The sequence below is a fragment of the Culex quinquefasciatus genome, chromosome 2 (assembly GCF_015732765.1).
Source record: "Culex quinquefasciatus strain JHB chromosome 2, VPISU_Cqui_1.0_pri_paternal, whole genome shotgun sequence".
In the NCBI taxonomy this organism is placed as follows: Eukaryota; Metazoa; Arthropoda; class Insecta; order Diptera; family Culicidae; genus Culex; species Culex quinquefasciatus.
In genome coordinates, this window is record NC_051862.1 from 5,738,626 (window position 1) to 5,766,257 (window position 27,632).

The 27,632-nt window shown below is 34.0% G+C and overlaps 2 protein-coding genes across 2 annotated transcripts in view; one reads left to right on the top strand and one right to left on the bottom strand.

Moving 5' to 3' along the window:
* Positions 1–13,617, top strand: part of LOC6036699 (fasciclin-3) — a 164,883-nt gene extending 151,266 nt beyond the window's left edge. Inside the window, exons 9-10 of the mRNA XM_038251267.1 lie at positions 8,973–9,180; positions 12,752–13,617. Coding sequence (XP_038107195.1) covers positions 8,973–9,180; positions 12,752–12,988 — 445 coding nt within the window. The 3' untranslated portion in view covers positions 12,989–13,617. The remainder of the gene's footprint in view (positions 1–8,972; positions 9,181–12,751) is intronic.
* LOC6051685 overlaps positions 1–27,632 on the bottom strand; it is a 505,391-nt gene that overhangs the window by 346,703 nt on the left and 131,056 nt on the right. The window lies entirely within an intron of this gene.

A 27,632-nucleotide genomic window follows, 5' to 3' on the forward strand; every position in this document is an offset into this window, starting at 1 on the left:
GTATAAAATTAGGAATACTTTTTTTTGTGAAAAACCGAAAACATTGCCAAAAAACAACTCAAAAATGATTTTTAAATGTAAAATCATATTTGTAATCAAAACCTATTATTATTTGTTTTTTTGTAAATGACATTGTTTTCAAGTGAATTTGTCGTGAAATGTTCAGTATTTGCAATTTAAAATAATTCAAGAAGAAAAGGCACGCCTTGAAAAAATATTTTCGAACAGCTGTAAAAATGTTCTGCAATCTTCCTTTTTTGACTGTGTTGATCGGACTACTAGTTGCTGAGATACAATCTCCTAATTCTTATATTTTGAGAAAAAAAAATTATTCAGTGTCATCGTTTTTTTCTCCTATTTTTCAATTCGGGCAGTTTCGGAAACTATTGTTTTGATTTTTAAAGTTGAGAAATGTTTTTTTCCGAAGTTTGCTGCATTTTTATACAAAAAAATCATAGGTAATATTGCAGTTTTGAAATATTGTTTATAGCAAAAAGTGAGTTTTTTTTTCAATATTTTCATTTTAATATTGAAAATTAATGAATAGTTTCAAAGATATCGCGAATTGAAATTTTGGGACTAATTAGATGCCACTAAGAAAAAATAATTTTTATAAGCAATCAGTAACGTCATGATTCGAATACCAGTACACTTCAAAACCAGGACACCTCTTCTTGTTTTATCATTTTTTTTGGATATAACTTCGCATTATGAATGTCAAAACTGTGTTATTTGATGAATTCTAACATCAACTTTTATTTAAAGTTTGTTTGAACACTGTAGTTAATGCCAAAACAATAAATTAAAATAATAAGTTTACCAAAAATGTGAAACATTTCACTGAAATATTTTATAGGCATCTAAAGCACCGGGAAGGCAATGCCGAAATGTATGGTTTTTTGATTTTCTAAATTCTAACATTTTTTTTTAAATAAAATATCGATTGTTTTGATGGTAACAAGTTATTTGAGACCTAAAGATTGCCATTCACAAGACATTTTTATTTTAAAAATCTGCTGCTAAGTGCCCGGATTTCGAATCATGACGTAAGTCTGGTCAACAAAGTCATAAATAATTAGGAAATTTTCTCAGTTTCTCGAAAATGTTTTCTACATTATATTTTAACTTTAAATTCAAGTTTTTTTTTAATTTGAAATACTGAGCATTTAAAAAAATCACCTGTAAAGGGTTTTAAATTGAAATCGATGCAAGGGTAGAAAAAAATTGCATTTAAAAATGGATTTTTCAAACATTGTTTGACAAAAATCCAAAAATCACTATAGAAAATTATGCTTAATTTTGCACCATCCCTAACTCTAGGACAAATATTGCTTATTTCATCCCTTGAAACAATTAAAAAATATTTTAATTTTGATAACATTACATACTTTGGAGGTAGTTTTTTTTGTGATAAAAATAAAAAATTAATTGATTTTTTCCATTTGACTTTCTGTAAAAAGACCTAATTTCAATGCAAATATTTTTGAAAGGTTTTGTCCCACGACTTTGGCCAAGCTTGATGGTTGAAAAATAAATTAAAAAAGTAATAAACTTAATTTGAACATTTCAATGAAAAAAAAACTATTGCTATTGGAATATGCAATCATTTGTTTAAAAAAATGTTTTGACGAAAAACTAAAATTTTCTGAAAAAAGAAACTTAATTTGGTTTTGTATGCATTTTAAATAGATTTCACTAAAACTTGCGTTAAAAGTTAGAACTGTTATGAAAAAAATATTGTTTTGTCCCATGATTTCCGGGCTTCTTTTGACTAAGAGATTGTATGGAATTAGTTTTATTAAAATAGCGTCATGATTCGAATTCCCGGACGCTTTGAAACCCGGTAACCTCATCTCGTTTTATCAATTATTTTGATGTAAGTTCGTATTATTCTGAATCAACATTTGAAAAGGGCGCATAAACATTTTGACAGCTAAAACTATTTTACAAATTACAAGACAACAGGCAATCATTTAACAAAACCCGCCATTGTTTTGCAAACGAGTTTTGTGAACAAGTTACATGTTGTCTCGGAATCAAAATAGTCCCAGCTGTCAAAATGCTTTTCCGCCCTTTTCTCGTGTTGCTCCAAAATTATTGTAATAACTGTTTTATTTGATGAATTCTTACATCAACTTTCATTTCAAATATGTTTGGACGCTGTAGCCAATGCCAAAACAATTAAATTAAATTAAAACATATGTTTATAAACTTTATTATTTCATAGGCGTTCGAAGCACCGGGGAGGTAAAGCAGATATTTATGGTTCGGAATTTCTTATATTCTAGCAATTTTCTTAACAAAATATCGATTGTTTTGATATTACCAGCTTCTTTGAGACCTAAAGAATGCCAATCATTTGAATTTCAGTTCAAAGTTGTGCTATTCATAAGCAAAATCGAGTGTCCGGAATTCAAATCAAAAGGGTTCGTATTTCAAATCAGCTTTTATCAGTGTCTGCGATTCGAAGCACAACAAGTCATTTTATTTTGAAATTCTGATGAAAAATGGCGTGAAAATACATATTTTTACATTTCCAACTTTAAGGGGAAGGTGGGGCAAGTGTAACAAGCTAAGGAAAAGCTCATTAAAACCCATTAAAAACTTAAATAAATCAGTCAGATTTTTTGATTATCATCATATTCCTTATCTAAGACTTTGCTAGTACAAGTTTCTTAAAAATCCTGTTTTGTACGATAAAAAATGATTTTAAAATTATTGATTTTGCTACTTTCTTCTCAATTAGTGGCGCAAGACGAACAACCCGTTGGGGCAAGAGGAACAATGCATTAAACAACATGTTAATTTGCTAACAATTAAACTGTTATCACCTGAATATATTAGATTAGAATGTTCATGAAGCAATAATTTCATTTTCAGATAAAATAATAATATTTTACTAATATTTTGATCGTTTTTACGAAAAATAATTACTTAGTTGATGTATAGTAAATTTTCATAATATCACTATATTTTGTATGGATAATTTATTTTAACATTTTTTTTAATCTTTTTTAAGTACTATTATGTATTTATTACCGAATAAAATATGTTGTTGCAGCAATTTGTATTTTTTCCATACTTGAAATCTATATGGTACTCTTGCCCCACCTGAACAAGTTTTTTAAAAGCTCTCAACAAACTCAACCAAATGATAAATCATACTTTATAATAGGTACAAATCATTGGTGGGACTCTACTGATCTAGAAAAAAATGCATTTTGATCAAATAAACTTAAAAAAGAAATCTAAGTCTTATTTTGGGCTTTCCAAATGTTATAAGAAAACAAAGGATTTGAAAAAAAATACCATTCAATATTGTGTCTCGTAGTGATTTCGAATTAACTAATTGCATTGCTAGTAATAATACTTCATATTAGAAATATTGGAAATTGTAAGAGTAACGATCGTACGAGCGATTGTTCCTCTTGCCCCATATGGTCGTCTTGTCCAACTTTCCCTTACATGTTTTAACAAAACATAACAAAAATGATTTGTACTAAGTGTCCCAATTTCGAATCATGACGTAACAAAATTACGAAAAAAAGTCGATTTGCAACTACCTACGCAATTACTCGCATGCAATGTTTTTTTGTTTATATTTTAAATTACAATTTGTCAATTTTCGCATTAAAACTAAAAAAATCTCTCCTTTTGACAAGTTGACATCTGTCACTTATTTGAACCAAACTTCAAAGGCGTCAATGTGGTAAGTTCACCACGAAAATTTTCGGCTTGACATAAATAACCAAAATGAATGTTTTTTTTTTTTTTTTTGAAGAGATGTGGAGTAATCTATTGATGATTGTGTAATTTTTTATTTGATTTGATAAATCTTTTTTTTAACTTCGATTAAGTTTGTCGGAAAAATGTTTATTTCGCGGAAGACCAGATGTCAACTTTTCGGGAGAATTTGAATAATGAGCATTTTTGAAGAATCAAATAACTTTTTTTGATCGATATATTAAAAATATAAGCTAAAGAAAAAGAAAAAAAAAAAACAATATAGCATTGCAAACAACCAAAGCAGCTTGATTTGACGGTTCCTCCAACCAAAGCTCCGCAATTCTTCCTTCTCAAACACACGAAAGAACCAATTTCCTTCCGGTTGAACCGGCAACCGGAACGGCGCCCGGGACTGGTTGTCATCCTCCAGGTCCGCCGTCTCATCTGCCTCTCGCAAACACCACGCGACGTCAAACACGACGACGACGACGACGACGGTCAACAAAACACGGTTTCTCGCAAGCAACAACAGCACGGAGCTAATTTGTGCAATCATGTGCGGCCCGGCCAAGAGTCATAAACAAAGAAACTAGACTCGTTATTGCACTCACTCACCCGGTAGGAAGGATGAATGGCCGTCCCCCTCCGGACGACCCGGGGACAACCGACGACCGTTTTAACGACACGATGAAATAAAGGGATTTAATGAACGAAGATTCCATTAAATGTGAATGCTACTGCTTCTTCAGCTTCTTCTAGTGATCATCCTGGAATGACACTTGAAGAAGCTTTCGGAGCGTGTGAGTGTCACACACCCACTTACGGATGTTGGGAGGATGTTAGGGCTGCAGTTTAATCTATATCAGTTGGGCTCGTAAAGCGGAACATCAGCTCATAGTGGAGATGTTTTGCAGCTTGTTTTCCGCTGAAATTATTGCAAAATTTGATTGCATGGAATGTAGTTGACTCTTAAGAGAATTATCCGATAATTAGGGATTACTAGAAGGATTATTTTTTAATGTTTGCTAAAACAATTCTGATGCATTTATTATTGACTTGAAGATGTCTGGAGCAACATTTGAAAGGGGCGGTACGACATTGCTCTTACGGCCTTTGGTCCCATTTAAACGCGTGTAATGAAAGGCCGTAAGAGCAATGTCGTACCGCCCCTTTCAAATGTTGCTCCAGATGTCATGGAAATCATTTCATTAGTTGATTTTATTGAAATTTGGGTCTTGATTATAGACTTCTATACACATCTAATTTTAAATGTGTTTCTTCTATTCCTTAGAAGTATGATATTTTAGAAAAAAAAAACATTAGAAATATGTATGTTCAATAAATTAAAATTGTAAATTGCACAGAATAAATTTCAAACTATTAAAATATTTAAGCATGAAGAATCTCGTATGGTTAAAAAAATATGTATTTTAGCAGCCCCGAAAAAGCCTTCAAAATTTAAAATTAAAATTGATATTTATTTTTTTTCTAAATGCAATTTTGAATTTTTCAATTTTATTTTCATTTTACTTCAAAACATTATAAAGACTGTTGAATTTATGTCAATATGTTAAAAAATAAGGTTTAAAAAGATCGTCATTTTAAACTTTATTTTTTTTATTTTGTCGAAATTTTTTTTATGAATGCGGTTGTAAAAATTAAATTTGCAAAATGTTTCAATTTCATCAATGATATAATTTTGCCATTGAAGCGTTTTTTAAGTCAAAATCTAACACATTTTTTTTTAAACTCAAGGTTATTTTTTAAACATTGATGTACTTCCAAGAAAAATAAAAAAACACATTTAATTTTTCAAAATGCATGACGGTCAAATGTACCTTAACATTTCAAAAGGACACATAACTTCTGTGACTGTCATTTGAGTAAAAGGGATACACTCTTATCCCTTTCACTCAAATGACAGTCACAGATTTTATTTTTCTGATGGAAATTTGACACCAAAACACAGTTTTCATAAAAAAAAAAATCTTAAAAGAAATCCTCCAATCAGCGATGGAATAATCATCATCAAAAGAAAATCTTTGGACGTTCATCAAGAGAAAAAATCCAAAAGGAGCATGGCTCTCCTCTCTCGCGCACGAAATATCGGTAAAAGGAATCTAAAAAAATCATCATCGAAATAAATAATTTTAAGTGATGCTAACAAGGAAAATCACAAAAAAAATCATCCACAGATTGATTTTTTGGAGAAGTTCGGGAGCGATTTTCTTTTGCGTGATTTGCCTCCTCTCTCTTTCGCGGGTGAAGAAAGTTCGTAAGCGAAAATGATTTTTTTACGATTATTCCATCCCTGCCTCCAATACATTTTATATTATTTTTGATATGCCTATGGAGACGATAAATGATCTTGTTTAAAATTTACATAGTCCTTGATATTTTTAAGTTTCAAATTTTTATGTTTTGTTTCCTTAAAAAATACAAGAATGCAAAATAATATTTTATGCAAAAATATAAATTTATACGGACAAAACATGTCCAATCTGTTTTAAACACTATTGAGGATACATTGACTAACGTTTTTTTGCGTGTTTAATCAAATTTAACATTTTTTAGCCCTCTATAAATTTAAAATTTTTGAAAAACACATCAAAAATTTACACAACACTTATTAAAAGTTGATTTTTTTTATGAATTATTATTTTGAAAAAAAAAATACGGCAGCGTGATTGTAACAATTTATGTTAACAAAAAAATGTATTCTAATTTGAAATTGAGTTTTTTTGTTTTTCCGGCGTAGAATCTTAAATTTTGTTTAAATATTGGCTGCAAGACTACTGTTTTAATGCATGATTAATCAAAGGAACTTTTTGCCTATGAATTTTTAAATTATTGGTAAATGTTAAAGTTAAGTATAAATTTCGTCGTATTCCTTCCAATAATAATCAGGGTTAAAAGACAAAAAAATCTTCTGAAAATATTGACAATGTCCTTTTTGGAAATCGAATACAACCTTTATTTCCTGACTAAGTAGTAATTTCTACGAAATCGGTCTTTTTTTAAGAATTTTAATTTTTGTTTTCTTTAATCCGACTGAAACTTTTTTGGTGCCTTGGGTATGCCTTAAAAAGCCATTTTGCATCATTAGTTTGTCCATATAATCTTCCATACAAATTTGGCAGCTGTCCATACAAAAATGATGTATGAAAATTCAAAAATCTGTATCTTTTGAAGGAAATTTTTGATCGATTTGGTGTCTTCGACAAAGTTGTAGGTATGGATACGGACTACACTGAAAACAATTGTACACACTAAAAAATTTTTTGGTTATTTTTTATTTAACTTTTTTTTCACTAAAACTTGATTTGCAAAAAAACACTATTTTTTATGTGTTTTAGAGGATTAAATGCCAACTTTTCAGAAATTTCCAGGTTGTGCAAAAAAAATCTTTGACCGAGTCATGATTTTTTTAATCCATACTGATTTTAAAAAAAAATCGAAATATTCGTCGCAAAAATTTTTCAACTTCATTTTTCGAAGTAAAATCAAATTTGCAATCAAAAAGTACTTCAGTGAAATTTTGATAAGAGGCACCGTTTTCAAGTTAAAGCCATTTTTAGGTGCCTTTTTTGAAAATAGTCGCGATTTTTCATTTTTTTAATTAATGCCGATGATTGTCCACCTTTGAAAAAAAAAATTTTTTTTTGAATGGCTGAGAAAATTCTCTATAATTATATATTCTCTATAGCTTTTTTGAACTTTGTTGATACGACCCTTAGTTGCTGAGATTTCTAACATTTTCTAACGTCGATATCTGAGGAACTATGAAACATTCGTGAAATTTTCCGATCTTTTCGAAAACAATATTTTCAAAAAAAAAATAATCAAGACTAATATTTCAAACGGGCCAATATTAGATATTACGCTCTTTTCAATTCGTTTTTATTTGTGAATAATCCAAGTTACAATGAGTACATTTAGGTTTTTAACAGAGTTTTGGTGTTCCTTTCAGCTGTGTTTTACATCGTAATTCAATCGAAAAATTATTACTTATAACTATGGAATAGACAAGAAAAAGAAAAAGTAAAATATCAGTCTTGGTTTAAAAAATTTAAAAATATTAACACCAATATTTCATTTTTTTTAAAAGTTCAGTATGGATTGAAAAATTCATAACTTGGATTTTTTGACAACCTTCTTCTTAAAAGTTTGCATTGGATGTCCTCTAAAACATATCAAAAAATTAAAAACAAAAAAAATAGTGTTTTATTGCAAATCAAGTTTAAGTGACAAAAAGTTAATTAAAAAATCATTAAACAATTGTTTACCACGTATCATTTTTTTTTTTCAGTGTAGTCCGTATCCATACCTACAACTTTGCCGAAGACACCAAATCGATCAAACAATTCCTTCAATAGATACAGATTTTTGAATTTTCATACATCGTTTTTGTATGGACAGCTGCCAAATTTGTATGGAAAATTACATGGAAAAACTAATGATGCAAAATTCCTTCTTTGGGCATCAAAAATGACCGAAATCTGAGAGAACTGCTTTACTTTGAAAAGACAAAAAAATTGCAAGCGCATAAGGAATAGATTAAAAGGAAAATCCTAAAATAAATCAACCAATCAATCTGAAATAAGATCCATCTAATCGTCTTCAAAAGCTTTCTCTCAATCTCTAAATTGGTTCCCCTTCACAAGGTATACCTGCATGACAAAAACGTTTTTTTTCCTTCAGCCCGCGGGCCAATTGCCCGCCCTAATTGGTTCCAATCACATTTCAATTGGTGAAAGATTATCCTCACCGTGCGAGTCAATCAAAGCCTAACGACGACGATGACGACGATGATGGGACACAAACATGGACGTGTCGGGAAAATTGCCTCCTAGCAAGTAAAATGGTGGTGGTGGTGGCCCTCCTCCTTAATCTAACTCACATTTATACTAAAACAACAGCAACAGCTCAGAGTGATTTGGGCAGAACGACACACGACGATGACGATAATGACGCTGGTGGTTGATCCTTGTGTGTACAAAGTCTATCATCTGTGTACCGCAAAACATTGAGCTTTTTTTTCCTTTCTTTCTTAGGTTGAAGAAGAGCTTTCGTTTCTTATCTTTGAGTGATTCTGGAGTAACATTTCAGGAGGGCGTATCGGATTTATTTTTAAAAATTCTCAGAAATATTCCTCCAAGACATTTTCACAACTCCCCCTCTAATCTTATTCACTTTTCCCAATTCTTCCCATCTTGCATCTTGATTCGAATCCATCCACCATCCAGGAGTGACACGGAAAGCGCCGACCTGAAGCAGCCAATTACCAAGACCCAGCGGTTGAAGATCCTGTTCGGCAGGAAGCGGGCCGAGGCCACCGGAGAAATTGCCGATAATGAGCTTGCCGGTGCCCCCGAGGATTACGGCGTGGATCCGACCGTCGAGGGAAAGCGCCCTGCGACGTCAACGACGACGACGACGTCTACTCCGACCAAGGTTTGATTTCTTTTCTTCTTCTTCTTCTTTTTATTCAGTGCGGGTTGTTGGCCAATTATCCCGTTTTCTTGGGAGTTTTTCTCCTTTTGGATCCCGTATTTTTTTTCTCTCTCTGTTGTGATGGTTGTGGTGGTGACAGCGATAGAAAAGGAAAATCTTCGTTAGTCCGGGAGCTGGGCGAGGATGCTGAGCTTGTAACGAACGCGCACAGTGTGGAGTCTGGGAAAATCAGTGATTTCGAGCTGAGTGTGGTTTTTTTCTGGCTGATTATTTAGATCGAGTGCAGTGGGGTGGAAAATTGAGCGGATAAATCTTGCTGCAATCAATTCGGAGACTGTGACTGTTTAAGGAGGCATGATCTGGAATATCCAAATACTTTTATAAATTAAAGCATTATTACAATATTACAAAATTGAAAAATGGCATTCTACCAAAGGTTGGCAAGAAAAAAAACGGAAAAAATGGAGATTGATTCCACCAGGAATAACCAGAAACAACTCTGGAATTTAAAATTCGACAAATTTTTCTTACATGAATCCAAAAAGATTTATTCTTTTTTTTTTTTTTTTGTTGAATGTCCCAAGATATTATAAATCAAGCCAAAATGATAAAATCAAATAATATTTTTTGCGGAAACATTATTCCATTAAAAAAACTGCAAAACTTTAATGGCAATTCAAATCTTAGTTAACATTTTCTAACGTTGAAAATAATTTTGAGCATGTTTTAGTTGTTTATAAATATTTCAAATTTCAGTCACATTCTGATGTACAGTACTGAAATATTTCAAGGCAAAAAAAAAAATGTTCGTCGAAATTTTGGAAACTAAGGAATGCAAAGCAACTGTACCGGTTTAAGCCATTGCAAATTTTATTTAAAGTTCGCCGTTTCACTCCCGCCCCTTTGAAATTTCCCTGAATAATCAGGGAGCAAAAATAAGCTTAAAATTACATTTTTATCTAAAAAACTTGTTACATCGATTGTGAATTATTCAGAATAAATTGAATATATTTTTGATAAAAAATATATGTTTACAAACTTAAAATTTAGGACCACAAAAAAGTTTTAGAAAAAAGATTTCATAAATTCATTGATATTTCGCATATTTTTGATAGTATCATAACTGTAATGATTTGGGAAAAATTTCTTCTGGAATTTTTGAAAATCAGGCTTGACACTTTTTTTATCCTCCCTCCTTGAACTTCAGCCAGAGTCAAGGGAAATACATTTTTTTTTAATATTTTTGTAAATAAAAGCAAAAACACAATCAACATGATCAACATTTGGACCATAACCTAGTGCTAATATTTGGAAAACAATTATTAAAACAGGGTTTTTTTTCTGAATCTTCTTAGTTTTTTAGATAAGTTTTAGTAAATTTTCAGTTATGAGTAGTTTTTTTGATTGTCCGGCCATTTTAATAATAGTACTTTTTTTTGCAAACAGTAGCCCTTTAAGAAGATTTTTTTTCATTTTTGGCTAATTATGAAGAGTTGGGTTAATTTAAAGATTTTTATTTAAAAGCATTTATTTTTCAAATTTTTCTAGTGACAGTTTTACCCCCAGGAGGGGAACAGCATCTAATTCCAGCGTGCCTCTAATGTTGGCAGGTCAGAACTTTGACATTCAATTAAAGCTAATTTAAAGCGTTTTCAACTGAAATCGAGTGATAAATAGCTCAATGAAAAGTGAGCAAGCAAGTTTCTATTAAAAGTTTTGCAATATTAGTTGAAAATCAGCAAATTGGATGGAGTTAGGAGCGAGTGCCTAATCTGCCAAACATACGAGAATTTCCCCTACCAATAGGTATACACTTTATAGCGCTAAATTATATAAAAAAAACATAACTGAATAATATAATTATTAAATCACTCATTTTGAGAAATCTATTGAAAGTGTTGATAAAAATGTATTTCTTTATCGCAACTTTATTTATGAATATGAAATTTTTAAATACCAAAACGATCCGATTATTTTTTTCGTATGGGCAGCTAACTAATTCTTAAAAAAAACATCATCTGTAAAATTGTTTTCTATGATTTTAATCATTTTTTTGCGAGTAATAAATTTTCATTTTTTGGTTTGGGTACAATTTTGTCCATGCATTCTTTAAGTGAATAGAAGCAATTTTGCATCATAAGTTTTTCCAAACAAGTTTCCATACAATTTTGTGGGCTGGTCATACAAAATAGGTGTGTAAATGTTAGATATTTTGTATCTTGAAGAGGGATTTTCTTATAGATTTGATGTCTTCGAACATATTTGGATTATGATTTGGGCTTTCGGGGAAAATAGGTACACGCTTTTTTTTAAATTCAATTTTTTTATCACTTAATGTCAATATTTGAGAAATTTTGGAAAATACCGAAAACCTTGAACAAAACAATATTAATTATAATTTTTTATCTGAATTCGAATTTGAAATGAAAAAAATCTTAATATTTTTTGAAATAAAATGTACCGCTTTCAAGCTATGGGACCATCCATAAACCACGTGACACTTTTTTGAAATCTCATCCCCTCCCCCCCTCTTCGTGGACAATTCCCCATGCAAAAAAAAACTTTTTTGTATGGACCGTGGACAATCGCAATACCCCCCTTCCCCACCCCTAAAGTGTCCACGTGGTTTATAGATGGTCCCTTTAGCTACATTGAGGTTTTAATTTTCGATTACTTTTCGTTTTTTGGATTTCAGAAAAGCTTCTTCAAAGAAAAACAACCCTGAAAAAATACTCTCACTGGAATTTTGAAAATTGTGCATTTAGTTTTTGTGCTTCACAAAGAATTTGAAGTGATGAAAATGTTTTTTTTTAGGAGTAACCTAATTAGAATGTAATTTTCATCTGGCGATATGTCTTGGAAACTACTGTTCAAATTTTCAATGTAAGAGAATGAAACTTTTGGGAAATTTTATAAATTTCCAGTATAATATTTTAAAGTTTTATAATTTATAAATGGTCTTAACTAGGAAATTGGGAAAATGATTCATTAGTAGACCATTTCAAAAGTTAATCTTGATTAAAAAATTTAGTTTTTTTTATCCTCTGGGATATTCAATGGTTCAAAACACATAATAATTACGGTTTGCATTTGTCACTTTTGATTATTTGAAGTCAACTATTTTGTATAAAATTGCAAAAAAAAAAATTGAATTGAATTTTCCGATACAACATTGTTGGATAGTATGGGGAAAACTTTTGCGAGTAATCACGAACATATAAGACGAGCTTGTCGTGACAAATTCAGCCGCATTTGTGGAATTTAGAGGCCCTTAAAACAATAATATTTGAGTTTTGAGATGCATCACGCGTCTCCATGAAAGTTTCTATCCAAATGATTTTGCTGGAGACACATGGTGCTTTAAGTTAATACCATCAGAGGAATCTATGATTCTTATATTAAACATAATTCTCAGTTCATTTTTGTTATTGCAGGTGTAATAAAAAGTTGGGTAGAAAATATTATAGTAATACAGCATTTAAAAATTATTAAATGACTTATCCACAGAAAAAAAAAATACAAATCACATATTATCAATTAAACTAACCCAGATTTCCACCCCCACTTCCAGGACGAACCCACCATCGTGTACGCCGAGCTGGAGCTGAAACCGTCCGAGCACAGCTACGTCGCCAAGCCAGAGTCCACGGAGTACGCGGAAATTCTGTACGTCCAGAAGCCGGGCGACTCGGGCAACGACGGCGCCCGGATCCCCGTGGTGGTCACCGGCGGCTCAGACGCCACGCCGGCCACCGACGGTGAACGACCTCAATCGTCAACAACAGCTGCTTCCAGCGAGAAAAAGTAATCCGCTCCAATCAAGCTAATTTTTGCTTTTCCGCCCGTCCCTTCCCCTTGTCACTACAATTAGGGGGTGGGGAATAAGTCGTCGTTATCTTCATCGTTATCATCAAATGCCACCCACGCTGCTGCCGTCCAGCATCCGGGGCTGATTCCGCCCACACTTTTATATTTTTGTACTTCTCAAGTATTATTGCTTAAAGGTAGATAAATCGTAAACAGATGAAATTGTACGCACAGAGCGGAGCTTGACAAGACTGCATTTATCATCAGCACAACACAGTGAATCTCCTTAAATTTTCTCCTGAAAAAGTAATGATAAAAAGCAGAAATTTAATTAAATTGTAAAGCGAGGAAGATGGGCACTTGCCATCACAGTCAGAGAATTTAAGTAAAAAAAAAATGCAATTTACGAAGAGCGTACTTTTAAGAGATTTCGTAATTTTGTCGTACTTAATTCAGTTTGTAAGAGTCGTTAAAACGTGGACGTGAGTGACAGCTTTGCGCAAGAACAGTACAAGAAGTGAATCACCAGTTTGAAGAGGAAGAAGAAACGTTGCTTTAGTGCAAAGCTTCAGTGTTTTTTTATTGTAATTATAAGGAAAATAAATAAACATAACTTTTATCAAATTTAAATTCATTGTTTTCCATACAAAAGCTATCACAACACTTGAAAAGTTCCAAAAAGCTTTCCCCGCCAAAAAATCAACAAAGCATCACTTTAAAAGCTTTTTTCCTCGCAGCCATCGCCACCAAACATCGCTGTCAACACTTGCATCACCACGTGAAAGCCACGTGCTCCTCGTATATTCAAAAGCAATTTTACGCTAGACTGGTTCGTAAATATTTATGCATAATAATCCTGGCTGCCGCGGGGTCGGTCGTCGTCACTCGCTCACGACTGAGGAGAGAAGCTTTTTTTCTGGTTTATTTGGCGTGAGCTCCTCCCTCGAGGGGGGAGGGAGCAAAGTATGATGTGCTACTACGCGACGCGGTTGTAACTAATTTGAATGTACAACTAGAGCGGAGGAAAAAGGTGACGTCGTTGAAGGAGTCGTCGTCGTCGTTGTTGGTGATGATGTTAAACAAGCAGCGTAAAATGTCGTTGCTCTTTTCATCATACATTCAGGTGGAGAAGCTGTTGAGGTAGGTTCTTTCATTTTGAAAGCAATGAAGCTTGTGATGATTGGCAGCAGCGGAGCATTTTTTGTGTTTTTTTTTCTCGAAGCTTTCTGAAATTGAAATTTAGAAAGTATTTCTATCACAGGAAACGGGACATTTTGGGAAAACCACGGGATTTCCTGGAAAATACTACCGGCTCCGTGGCTTAATGGTTACGGCTTCTGCCTCACAAGCAGAAGGTGCAGGGATCAAATCCCGGTCGGTACCTTTGAAATTTGGAATCAGGAATTTGAACTTTGAATATGAACAAAAACGAAAATGAATCAGGTGGGATTCGAACTCACACCTCTGGATTGGTGGTCTGGGACGCTAAGCAGTCGGCCATCAGAAGGTTTACACTCTAGCAGTGAATTGATCCGTAGTGTTGAAACATGTTATCTTCTCCTTATTAAATACGCGCTGATCCCTGATTTGCCTGACGGGATTGGAAGTCTAAATATAGATCGAGTTTCCTTCTTCAGGTGCTTGCTTCTATATTTAGGCGGGGCCGAACAATGCCCAGCGACCTCGGAATTGGACCGCAAGGAGCTCTGTCATTCTGAAACGGGTCGTTGGAAGCAGCGCGAGGGCTATCACCACCTAATACCCGGGACTGAGATAAGTTGTATCAGCATTCGGCATATACAAAGTCTGACACAAACTATACTTTCCCATAATTTCGCTACCGGTTAGCGGGTATTGGATTGGACCACACACACACACACTCACCACGGGATTTCCTGGAAAATATAAAATTTTCCTTTTAGGTTTTTATTTCATATTTATTCATTAAAAGAGATACAAAATCATGATTTTACAATCGTGAATCCCAAGAATTTTGTCTAAGTTTAAATATTCACACATCTGTAGCAGAAGGTTCAGGGATAAAATTCCAGTCGATACCTTTGGAATTGGGAATAGAAAATGCATTTAAAATATAGTTTTATGATCTTTTTGTACTTATAAACATTTTAGTTGCACTTAAAAACAAGCTTTATTGATGTATGTAATATAATTTTCAATCTAAATTTTCTTTACCTCCAATTACGTAAAGTTCAAGAAAATGCAACGCTTGCTTAGAGCGTATCAAATTGACACTTATGGCCTATCTACAATCACTTAGCTTGGAATAGTTAAGTAAAGTAAAACTTAGAAAATGTACACAACTTACGGCCGTCATCCACAATCAACTTAGAAAATTTGCTGGGCTGATATACATTGCTATGCAGTTGTTTGTTTACCTTTGATATGGAAACGTCAACTTACCGTAGATTTTGAAATTTTTCAAACCATACGTCAAGTTTCTAATTTTATTCCTTTTCATTGTAGAAGATCAGATTCATTTCCATTGATTCAAACTCCTAAGCTAAGTGAAATTTTCTAAGTTAAGTGATTGTAGATAGGCCATTATTTGGGGACACTGCGGAGATTTTCCCTTGACCCCTTACAAAAGTAGAGCATCAACACTTCTCGTCTTCCAAATCCCTTCCCTTATCCCTGTTGCGTTGTGAAGATGGGAGCGTCCGGCTATTCACTCGTTTTGGAAAATCATCACATATACATGGCGAAATCAAGTCTGCAATCCGCTAAAATTGCAGTCTCCAAGCGAAGCGAAACGAATTACGGGAAGCTCAGGATCGAGGATAAACTTTTGCACGGTTTTTCCAGGACAGATGACTTGAAGGTTTAGAGCAAAAAAAATATGATTTTATCAACATTAAAATTCAATGAGATTTGAATTGTAAGTATCTGCATTTTTGGCTTCCTCTCCGAGGAATGCCATATAAAATCACTTGAAAATTGGCCAAAAAATGTCACTGCGATTTCTCGGAACTGGCTGAACGGATTTGGACACTTCCGGTTGCATTCGATCCCTCTTAGCTTCCGATAAGTCGCTATTGAAAATCTTCCCCGTAGCCCTTTCCTGTCAAAAGATATTTAAGAAAAACGATTTGCAAACCTAAAACTGAAAAACAAAAAACGATGATAATTTTTCAAAATTGCTTCATTTTTGCATAACTAGGTAGTCTGGAATGTCCTCCTTCCCGGGCTGAAACGGGACAAAAATCCATTGGAATTTGCCAAAGTTACAGCCACTTTAAGAAAACTGTTTGCATTCAGCCACCTTCAAATCGACTAAAACGAGGCCAAAATTAACCGAAATGTCGGCATGTTGCACATTTTTGGAAAGCTCTTTCAAAACCCAATCCACTGAGATACATATCTCGACGAATTATTAAGCTTAGTCGTTAATATCTGCGCTAAACTGCTATTTTTGACGATACCAATGCATTATCACATGCTGGTTCGCCCATCCGGCTAAAAAACCCACAACTATTATACTTCATTCGAAAGCATTTTTCATCGTGCTTCGAATGTCATCTTAGGAAATAAAATTCCCTTTGTGAATCGCGTCCAGCATGCAAATATTTCACCCGACCTCAAATCAGGTCCAAAATAGCCTCAAAAGTCGAGCGGCCGGAAGATTGCTCGAAAACTCAAGTCGAGCACCTTCCGGCCGGAAGATTGCTCGACAACGCGCAGGAGAAAAAAACAAATCAGCTCAGAGAGCGAGCGGGAGAGAACGAGATTCGAACCCACAGGCAAAAATAAAACTCTGGGGCGCGCCCTAGCTCACTACGCCGACTCGACTTGCTGAGAAGAGTGCAACAAGAACGCGACCAACTGGTCGCAATTGGTTTACGGCAGACTATTTTATTTTGGGGGAACCCGAGTTTTGGCTTCCTCTCCGAGGAATGCCATATGAGCAATTCTCTACGAAATCGGTCTTTTTTCTTCAATTTTAATTTTTGTATTTTTTAATCCGGCTGAAACTTTTTTGGTGCCTTCGGTATGCCCAAAGAAGCCATTTTGCATCATTAGTTTGTCCATATAATTTTCCATACAAATTCGGCAGCTGTCCATACAAAAATGATGTATGAAAATTCAAAAATCTGTATCTTTTGAAGGAATTTTTGATCGATTTGGTGTCTTCGGCAAAGTTGTAGGTATGGATACGGACTACACTGGAAAAATAATACACGGTAAAAAAATTTGGTGATTTTTTATTTAACTTTTATCACTAAAACTTGATTTACAAAAACACTATTTTTAATTTTTTTATTTTTGATATGTTTTAGAAGACATAAAATGCCAACTTTTCAGAAATTTCCAGGTTGTGCAAAAATCACTGACCGAGTTATGAATTTTTAATCAATACTGATTTTTCAAAAATCGAAATTTTGGTCGTAAAATTTTTCAACTTCATTTTTCGATGTAAAATCAAATTTGCAATCAAAAACTTTACTAAAATTTTGATAAAGTGCACCGTTTTCAAGTTATAGCCATATTTAAGTGACTTTTTGAAAATAGTCGCAGTTTTCATTTTTAAATTAGTGCACATGTTTGCCCAGTTTTGAAAAAATATTTTTGAAAAGCTGAGAAAATTCTCTATATTTTGCTTATTCGGACTATGTTGATACGACCTTTAGTTGCTGAGATATTGCAATGCAAAGGTTTAAAAACAGGAAAATTGATGTTTTCTAAGTTTCACCCAAACAACCCACCATTTTCTATCGTCAATATCTCAGCAACTAATGGTCCGATTTTCAATGTTAATATATGAAACAATTGTGAAATTTTCCGATCTTTTCGAAAAAAATATTTTTGGAATTTTCAAATCAAGACAAACATTTTAAATGGGCGTAATATTGAATGTTTGGCCTTTGTGAAATGTTAGTCTTGATTTGAAAATTCCAAAAATATTTTTTTCGAAGAGATCGGAAAATTTCACAAATGTTTCATATATTAACATTGAAAATCGGACCATTAGTTGCTGAGATATTGACGATAGAAAATGGTGGGTTGTTTGGGTGAAACTTAGAAAACATCAATTTTCCTGTTTTTAAACCTTTGCATTGCAATATCTCAGCAACTAAAGGTCGTATCAACAAAGTCCAAATAAGCAAAATATAGAGAATTTTCTCAGCTTTTCAAAATATTTTTTCAAAACTGGGCAAACATGTGCACTAATTAAAAATGAAAACTGCGACTATTTTCAAAAAGTCACTTAAATATGGCTATAACTTGAAAACGGTGCACTTTATCAAAATTTCAGTAAAGTACTTTTGATTGCAAATTTGATTTTACATCGAAAAATGAAGTTGAAAAATTTTTACGACCAAAATTTCGATTTTTTGAAAAAATCAGTATTGATTAAAAATTTCATAACTCGGTCAGTGATTTTTTGCACAACCTGGAAATTTCTGAAAAGTTGGCATTTTATGTCTTCTAAAACATATCAAAAAATAAAAAAAATTAAAAATAGTGTTTTTTTGTAAATCAAGTTTTAGTGATAAAAGTTAAATAAAAAATCACCAAATTTTTTACCGTGTATTATTTTTTCCAGTGTAGTCCGTATCCATACCTACAACTTTGCCGAAGACACCAAATCGATCAAAAATTCCTTCAAAAGATACAGATTTTTGAATTTTCATACATCATTTTTGTATGGACAGCTGCCGAATTTGTATGGAAAATTATATGGACAAACTAATGATGCAAAATGGCTTCTTTGGGCATACCGAAGGCACCAAAAAAGTTTCAGTCGGATTAAAAAATACAAAAAAAATCGAATGACCGAAATCCTAGAGAACTGCTCATATAAAATCACTTGAAAATTGGCCAAAAAATGTCACTGCGATTTCTCGGAACTGGCTGAACGGATTTGGACACTTCCGGTTGCATTCGATCCCTCTTAGCTTCCGATAAGTCGCTATTGAAAATCTTCCCCGTAGCCCTTTCCTGTCAAAAGATATTTAAGAAAAACGATTTGCAAACCTAAAACTGAAAAACAAAAACGATGAAAATTTTTCAAAATTGCTTCATTTTTGCATAACTAGGTAGTCTGGAATGTCCTCCTTCCCGGGCTGAAACGGGACAAAAATCCATTGGAATTTGCCAAAGTTACAGCCACTTTAAGAAAACTGTTTGCATTCAGCCACCTTCAAATCGACTAAAACGAGGCCAAAATTAACCGAAATGTCGGCATGTTGCACATTTTTGGAAAGCTCTTTCAAAACCCAATCCACTGAGATACATATCTCGACGAATTATTAAGCTTAGTCGTTAATATCTGCGCTAAACTGCTATTTTTGACGATACCAATGCATTATCACATGCTGGTTCGCCCATCCGGCTAAAAAACCCACAACTATTATACTTCATTCGAAAGCATTTTTCATCGTGCTTCGAATGTCATCTTAGGAAATAAAATTCCCTTTGTGAATCGCGTCCAGCATGCAAATATTTCACCCGACCTCAAATCAGGTCCAAAATAGCCTCAAAAGTCGAGCGGCCGGAAGATTGCTCGAAAACTCAAGTCGAGCACCTTCCGGCCGGAAGATTGCTCGACAACGCGCAGGGAGAGAAAAAAAAAACAAATCAGCTCAGAGAGCGAGCGGGAGAGAACGAGATTCGAACCCACAGGCCAAAATAAAACTCTGGGGCGCGCCCTAGCTCACTACGCCGACTCGACTTGCTGAGAAGAGTGCAACAAGAACGCGACCAACTGGTCGCAATTGGTTTACGGCAGACTATTTTATTTTGGGGGAACCCGAGTTTTGGCTTCCTCTCCGAGGAATGCCATATAAAATCACTTGAAAATTGGCCAAAAATGTCACTGCGATTTCTCGGAACTGGCTGAACGGATTTGGACACTTCCGGTTGCATTCGATCCCTCTTAGCTTCCGATAAGTCGCTATTGAAAATCTTCCCCGTAGCCCTTTCCTGTCAAAAGATATTTAAGAAAAACGATTTGCAAACCTAAAACTGAAAAACAAAAACGATGATAATTTTTCAAAATTGCTTCATTTTTGCATAACTAGGTAGTCTGGAATGTCCTCCTTCCCGGGCTGAAACGGGACAAAAATCCATTGGAATTTGCCAAAGTTACAGCCACTTTAAGAAAACTGTTTGCATTCAGCCACCTTCAAATCGACTAAAACGAGGCCAAAATTAACCGAAATGTCGGCATGTTGCACATTTTGGAAAGCTCTTTCAAAACCCAATCCACTGAGATACATATCTCGACGAATTATTAAGCTTAGTCGTTAATATCTGCGCTAAACTGCTATTTTTGACGATACCAATGCATTATCACATGCTGGTTCGCCCATCCGGCTAAAAACCCACAACTATTATACTTCATTCGAAAGCATTTTTCATCGTGCTTCGAATGTCATCTTAGGAAATAAAATTCCCTTTGTGAATCGCGTCCAGCATGCAAATATTTCACCCGACCTCAAATCAGGTCCAAAATAGCCTCAAAAACGTCTTAGCCAAGCCAAGACAAGTCAAGTCATTTCGGGAAATGACAATATGTATCGCGTTCTTAGATACCTATCCTTGAGCCATCGATCGACTCCGTTAGCGATACACTTTTTACCCTTTCTTAAATTTTCACTTTAGCTACGGAATGTGAGAACGGAATGCGAGAGAGGGAGAGAGTTTACGGAAATTATGACTTGTTCGAGCACTGCATAGGGGGATGGCGTCGCTATTTTTAGACCACGTTTTCCACTTTTTCTCATCGAAACCGACTACTTTATCGACTTCATTTTGCTGGGCGAGATAGGACGCCGTCTATTTTTAGACGATGACTCAGCACTTTTCCACTCTTGCGCTTAAAAAAACCAGATGGCAGCACGATGTAACGCCACGTCCCTATTAGTTTTTACGCCGTGTCAGCATTAGACAGCTCGCATGCATTGTTCACATGGATTTTCGTCGACAGACCGTAGGCGTATTTTACTTTTACTGGGATAGAATAGCATTCAATTTAGTAAGTCTATAGACTATATACTTTATAAAGTAATATGCTTTCTGTCAAAAAGGATCGCAAAGTTATTACTTTAAATTGTTTTAAAAATCCATTTTAAATCCTTTGCGGTTGTATAAAGTGTCATGGTACCCAGAAATTTAAGCTTTATCATTGTGAATAATAATATTAGCAATTTAGTTGAATTTTAGAACTCAATCAACGAATTGTCTATATATATACAATGTATATTATACATGTACATTCTCAATATAAAAATTTGTGTATGAACCGAGAAGAGGAAGCCCCCATTCACCTAGGTGGATTAAGTAACGTTTTTTTTGTGAAGGTCCAATAAACTAAATTTTCAGTTTTTGCTTTTTGGGTGTTTTAAAACCGCCTTGAGTAAGAGGTATTTAAAACACCTAAAAAGCAAAAATTGAAAATTTGTTTTATTGAACATTTTCAAAAAAAAAAACTCCAGATGTCTTCAAATAGTTTAAAATACTTTTTCTTGAATATTTAAGTTTTAGGTATTTTCAAATAAGTTTGATTTTTTGGAAATACGTTAGCATTGAAATAATGTTTAAATTTTTAAACCAGTTTATAGCAAAACTACTGAGCAATTTTCAATGAAATCGGTGGATTTTGTGCATTTTTTTTGGCTTAAGCTTTGTGAGGGACTTCCCTATGGCCAAGGAAGTTATTTTGTGTCAATGGTTGACTCATACAAGTATCCACACAATTGTGGCTGCTGTCCATACAAAACGGTACGAATATATTCGAAAATCTGTATCTTTTGAAGGAATTTTCTATTCGAATAGGTGTTTTAGGAAAAGTTTTAGGTATCAATTAGGACTAATCAAGGAAAAATAGGTGCATGGAAAAAATTGATAATTTTCAAATATTTGTTTTACTAAAATACAATTTGGGTAGTTCTCTACCAACTCACACGAAATCGGGAAAAGTTGCCCCGACCCCTCTTCGATTTGCGTGAAACTTTGTCTGAAGGGGTAACTTTTGTCCCTGATCACGAATCCGAGGTCCGTTTTTTGATATCTCGTGACGGAGGGGCGGTACCATCGCGATTTTACGGAGTTATCGCGATTTTACGAAAAAAAGTTTTGAAAAAGTTACATTTTGCGTTTCTCTTTGTTTCGTCGTCCGTGTCTGTCGCGGGTGACCATGAACGGCCATGATCGATGACGACCAACTTTTTCAAAACTTTTTTTCGTTAAATCGCGATAACTCGTGATGTTTATAAGCAAACCCATTATGTCTACATCTTAAAATTTTTCAAATTGTCTGCTTTACAACTTTGTAGAACATTGTTACACTTTAAAAAATAACCCTGTAAAGTTAGAAAAAAACACGAAATTTTAAAATGAAAAAAATTGTTCTAAATTAAAAAATGACCCTTCTGGGTCAATGAAGATTCGAAAAGTACATTAAATTTCCCATAAAATGAAATGTTCCAATTATTTTTACAATCGAGTAACGGAAAATGGGAGAATTTTCAAAACTTTTTGTGTGTTTTTTTCGATGAAGAATACGTTTTTTCGGAATTCTGAGTACGTCATCAAATCGGGCGTCTAATTTTACATAAAAGTCCATTTGACTCCAAATTTCTATCTCATCACCGTTTCAGGCTGCAAATTATTGAAAAACACCTCTTTTTTCGCATGTTCAAAAATGGAAGGGGTCGTACCGCCCCTCCGTCACGAGATATCAAAAAGCGGACCTAGGATTCGTGATCACGGACAAAAGTTACCCCTTAGGACAAAGTTTCACGCAAATCGAAGAGGTGTCGGGGCAACTGCTGTGTGAGTTGGATGAGAATTACCCATTTCCCAAAATTCGCTTTTTTTAATTTTTTTTTTTGAAAATTTTATTTATTCTGAGATATCAACATTTGAAAATGGAGGGTTTGGATGAGACTTAAAAAATGTAAATTTTCCTGTTTCTTTCTCTTTTATCCGCTGTATCTCAGCAACCAGTGCTCCAAGCTTCAATGTTTCTTAGACGAAATTGTGGGAAATTTTTTGAAAAAAATATTTTTTTAAATATTTCAAGAAATGGACTATACAATTTAAAAAAATCAGGAATAAAAAAACGGATTTTTTTGACGAAATTCAACTTTGAACTGCTATATTTTAAAAACGATGCAATTTCAAAAAAAGTTAAGTACAGTCATCCCTCATATTCGGAATAGTTTACAGATTGGCCAATGTTCAAAAAATTATAGAAAATCGATAATTGAACTTAATGATTCGCTTTTACATTCATTTGGAAGCTTTTCTTGCGATCTTTCAAATGCTGTATCGAACAACTGCAAATTTTAACTTTTATATTAAGTTTTTAAAGAAAAACTTAGACACTTAAAATCCACAAATTCTGACACTTTTTTCTTACGGATGTAAACAAACTTTGGTTCTCTCCATGAGTACATAATTTTTACAAAATAATGACTTCACGCACGGAAACCAATGAAATGCAAACTTGGTTATGTTTTATAATGATCTAATAACTTTTTTTGTGAAAATATGAGTTAAATTCAGGTGTTCCACAATTGTGGGAGGTACAATAAAATCCCATAATTATGGAACAGGCAATTTAAAGGCAGTATTTTGCTGCTCTGGATAAAATAGTCTTGAAAGGCAGGTTTTTGTTCAAAAAGTACTACTTTTAATAGTAAAATAGCAAGAGAATGTCCAAATAAAGGACCTAAAAAAAGTAGGGTCGACAGAAAAGCTGCATTTGGCATGCTTTTGACAAATTATCACAAAAGTGTTCCGAATTTGTGGGTGTTCCGAATATGTGGGATGACTGTACTTTTCGATTGCAAATTTGATTTTACATAAAATTGAGGTCAAAAAAAAAAAATCATAACGTGTCGGCAAAAAAATTATGCATACTTCGTTGGATTGTTCTGTAAAACACATAACAAAATTTCAAAATTTAATAAATATGGATTTTGGGAAATTGAATGTTTGTGAAGAAAAAGTCAATTAATAAATCACCATTTTTCCGTGTAACTATGTTTTCTGGATACTCTAAATCAATACCTACAACTTTGCCCAAGACACCAAATCAAAATATGATCAACTTTGTAGAATATTTGCAACAGCCTGAAAAAAAATCATCATAAATGTTCACAAAGCATTTTCAAGATTTATTTAACCCATGATTTGTTATACTAAAAAGTACTTTTTTATGAATTTGTATCTTTATTGTTTTGTAATTTTAATATTTTGTTGAAAAAGTAATCGAATTCATCCACAATCCAAAATTTTAAAAATGCTTTGAAGCATAACACATTAGAATAAAAGTTTTTATAAAATAATGTTTTATGAAAATATCACAATTTTCGAATTTTCATCATTCATTCATTTTAGTCCAAAATGGTATTTGTCACAAGATAGCACATAACAGATAATATTTAAACATTCACTCATTTTGAGTGTGATTTTTTTGAGCAAAAATATAATTTTAGTAAATATTGAAATTTCTGATTTATAATTTTTTGAGTAGACGATTAATCAAAGTGAGCATGCGCAGTATGTTTCATGACTATCGTCATCTTTAGTAACATTTTAATACAATATGTACTAAAAAATTTCCTCAGGTATGGAATAGATTCAAATATTTCTATTAAGATTCAATATAAATTTATAAACTATTTTTTTTTTTCGTTGCATCTCATTTTAAGAGTTTTATAAAAAAATCAACAGTCTTCTGTATTATAAAGGTTTAAAAATCTGTCAAAACTGAACCAGTTTTTTTAATTTGGAACTTCTATCCTTTTTGACAATGTGCATTCCGTTTTCGCAAATTTTCCATCACCTGAAACTACAATTCCATCAAAACATTGCGAAAAAAAGCCCGCTTCTTTTCCACCATTTGCATAGTCATACAAACTCACAAGCGCCATTCAAATACGGCAGCTAGGTGGCCCTTCACCACTTTTGGCATGGCCCCAAACGGTGCCAATTTCCAGAACCGGGGTGCCCTCCAGAACTCCAACCAGGGCAGCAGAAGAGTGGTGAAAGGTAACACATGTTGTTGTTTGCTCCTGGAGAGATGCATCACCATCACATACATGCTTGGGCACTAGTGCACGCCGAACGAGCTGGCTGGCTGACGGTGACTGTGTGTGAATAATTTATGAGCTTCTGCTTACACTACATTGGTTCTCGATTGAGGGGACTTTTTTTTCGAAAAAGGATGATGCTGTAGGGTTCATTGAAAGAATGTGTTGTGAACGGACTTGTTCAAACTTTAGTATCTAGTTTATTTGTAGAAATAATATTTATCTATTTGAAACGAAAATGTCCACTCAAATGAGTTTATACAAAAATTTATTTGAGTTTCAATAAAATCAATCATTTCGTCTGATTTGACCACAACAGTTTCTCAACAAAGCTTCTTAACAATTTCAACGTTAAACCATCACCCTTAACTCTGCTTCACAATTCACAATTTCAACTGCAATCCATCAACGGCAACTAGCAAGTACCGCTTGGTTCTAAATGCTGAACACATTGCTCTACTTTAACTTCAACATCACTTTCTTATAACTGTAAAAAAGTGAAAAAATAAAATTTAAAGCGGTAGTTCACACTGACAATTTTGAAAAAAAAATAACTTAATTGTATCGATTAATTTAATATTTAATTTTTTTTTTTTTGCTGTTCCAACATTGAACCATTCACTCCCATCAGCCAATGGAAGTCGTTTATTCATTGTGAAGAAAAAAAAAAACGGCACAAAAAATCACGAATTCAGTCTTCCAGAGCTAGCAAAAATTTACATGAATCCCTGTGCCCTATTCCTAGTATGTACATCATCGCTCTCGTCATCATCATCGATTGCACTCACACACTCGTCATATGGCGCTGATGTTTATCCATCGCTCGTCCACACAATGCTCTGCCATTCATCTCGTACCCCCGTGCGTGTGTGCTCTAGAGCTAGTGAGTGTGTAGGGGAAGAAACAGATCGTTTGCAATTACTTTACATTGCCATTCGGCAAACAAATTACTTTCTCTGCGATTATTTATGGGGTGCATGATCGTGGCACGCGGCGATGGTCGAAAAAATATGGAAGCGTTAGGACGGTTCAAATATTTGTTTTTTTTTTTGTGTATCAATTTTGTTTAAACCTTGCTTTTTTGTACAATGTCGCTGATTATTTTGTTTATTTTCCTCATTGAAGACATATTCCAAAGGATAGTTTGTCTTTAAAAAATGTTATTTCTATTGCTCAATTGACTTCAAAATTTCAACGTTATTTTTTGAGCAATCTGCTCTGAACAATTTAAAATGCATTTCTCTGCGTTTATACTAATTTTTAACATGTTTGAATTAATTATAAAATATTTTGAGTTTTAGTGAATTTTTGATGTACAGTACCGCAAAATGTTTTATTTGTGTGTGTGCGTGTGTGTGTGTGTGTGCGACCAACCAAACGGGACCACGCGCTCGCTTCTTACAAATTGAGTTGTTTCCATGTATTTTAGATTTTGTATACATGCAAATAACTCGCATAGGCATTTGGACGGTGTTAGCTCTGTCGAGCTTCGGTGACCCATTTCTACGCAGGCTAGCCATGCGCGAGGTACCTCAGCTTGAATCGACAAGCCCCGCCCTAAAGAACGTTTGCATCAATCAGATTCAAACGTTATTTAGAACTTCCGAGCCCTTGTCAAATGGACAAAGGCCCAGCGTGTATATAGTTTGTAGTAATAGTATTCCTAATTCTACCAATCCAAAGGACGGGGGATCGAACCCCGGTTCGAGCGACTTTGATTTTTCGTTCATGTTTAGAGTTTAAAAAATTCATGTTTCCTTAATTTTCTCGTTGGGAGCAGATGGGAATCGAACCCAGGACCATTCGCTTACAAAGCGAAAGCCGTAACCAGTCAGCCACGGCTGCTCCATAATAGGGACAACACTAGAACGCTCTCACCAAATTCTGGGATCATCCATCCGGCTCCGTAAACTCATGTAATCCCCGCTTCCTTTGCATCTCTTGCGTTGCCGGATGTGGCCGCCAAGTGGTCCACCACAGACACGACTGCCTCTGTCGCCGTTGAACTGGTTTCCAGCTACCGCAGCCACCTGTCCCTGATTTCCTCCGGAGTAAGCTCCACCTCGAATCGCTTCTTCTTCGCTTGAGATACTTCCACTTTTCATGTACAGTACCGCAAAATGTTTTATTTTCCGCAAAAAGAACATTTTTGCCAAAACTTGCATGATTTCTAATCAACTTTACTGCCCATGATCGCATAAATGTCCCATATGCATTTTTATCTCTTTTGAGTTATTGATGCAGTGTCTTTCTGAAGAGCCTATAACATCCAGTACTTTATTCTAGAAATCGAGAGGAAATCCAGTTTTTTCGTGAAAACTTAACACGTAGCCTTATGCGTGGGACAAACTTCAAATGCGTTTTTCTCAGTTTGCTGTTTTTGCATATGGGATATTTATGCGATCATGGGCAGTTTACTGCTGTAGGTATAATGTATCATCCATGCCATGTTGCATTAAAATGTAGAAGTTTTAAAAATATTTGCATCAGCCTTATGCATTCTTAGAAAAACACATAAAAAAAACACATTAAATAATATTGAATCAAATTAATTATGAAAAAGGTATTTATATTAAGAACAAT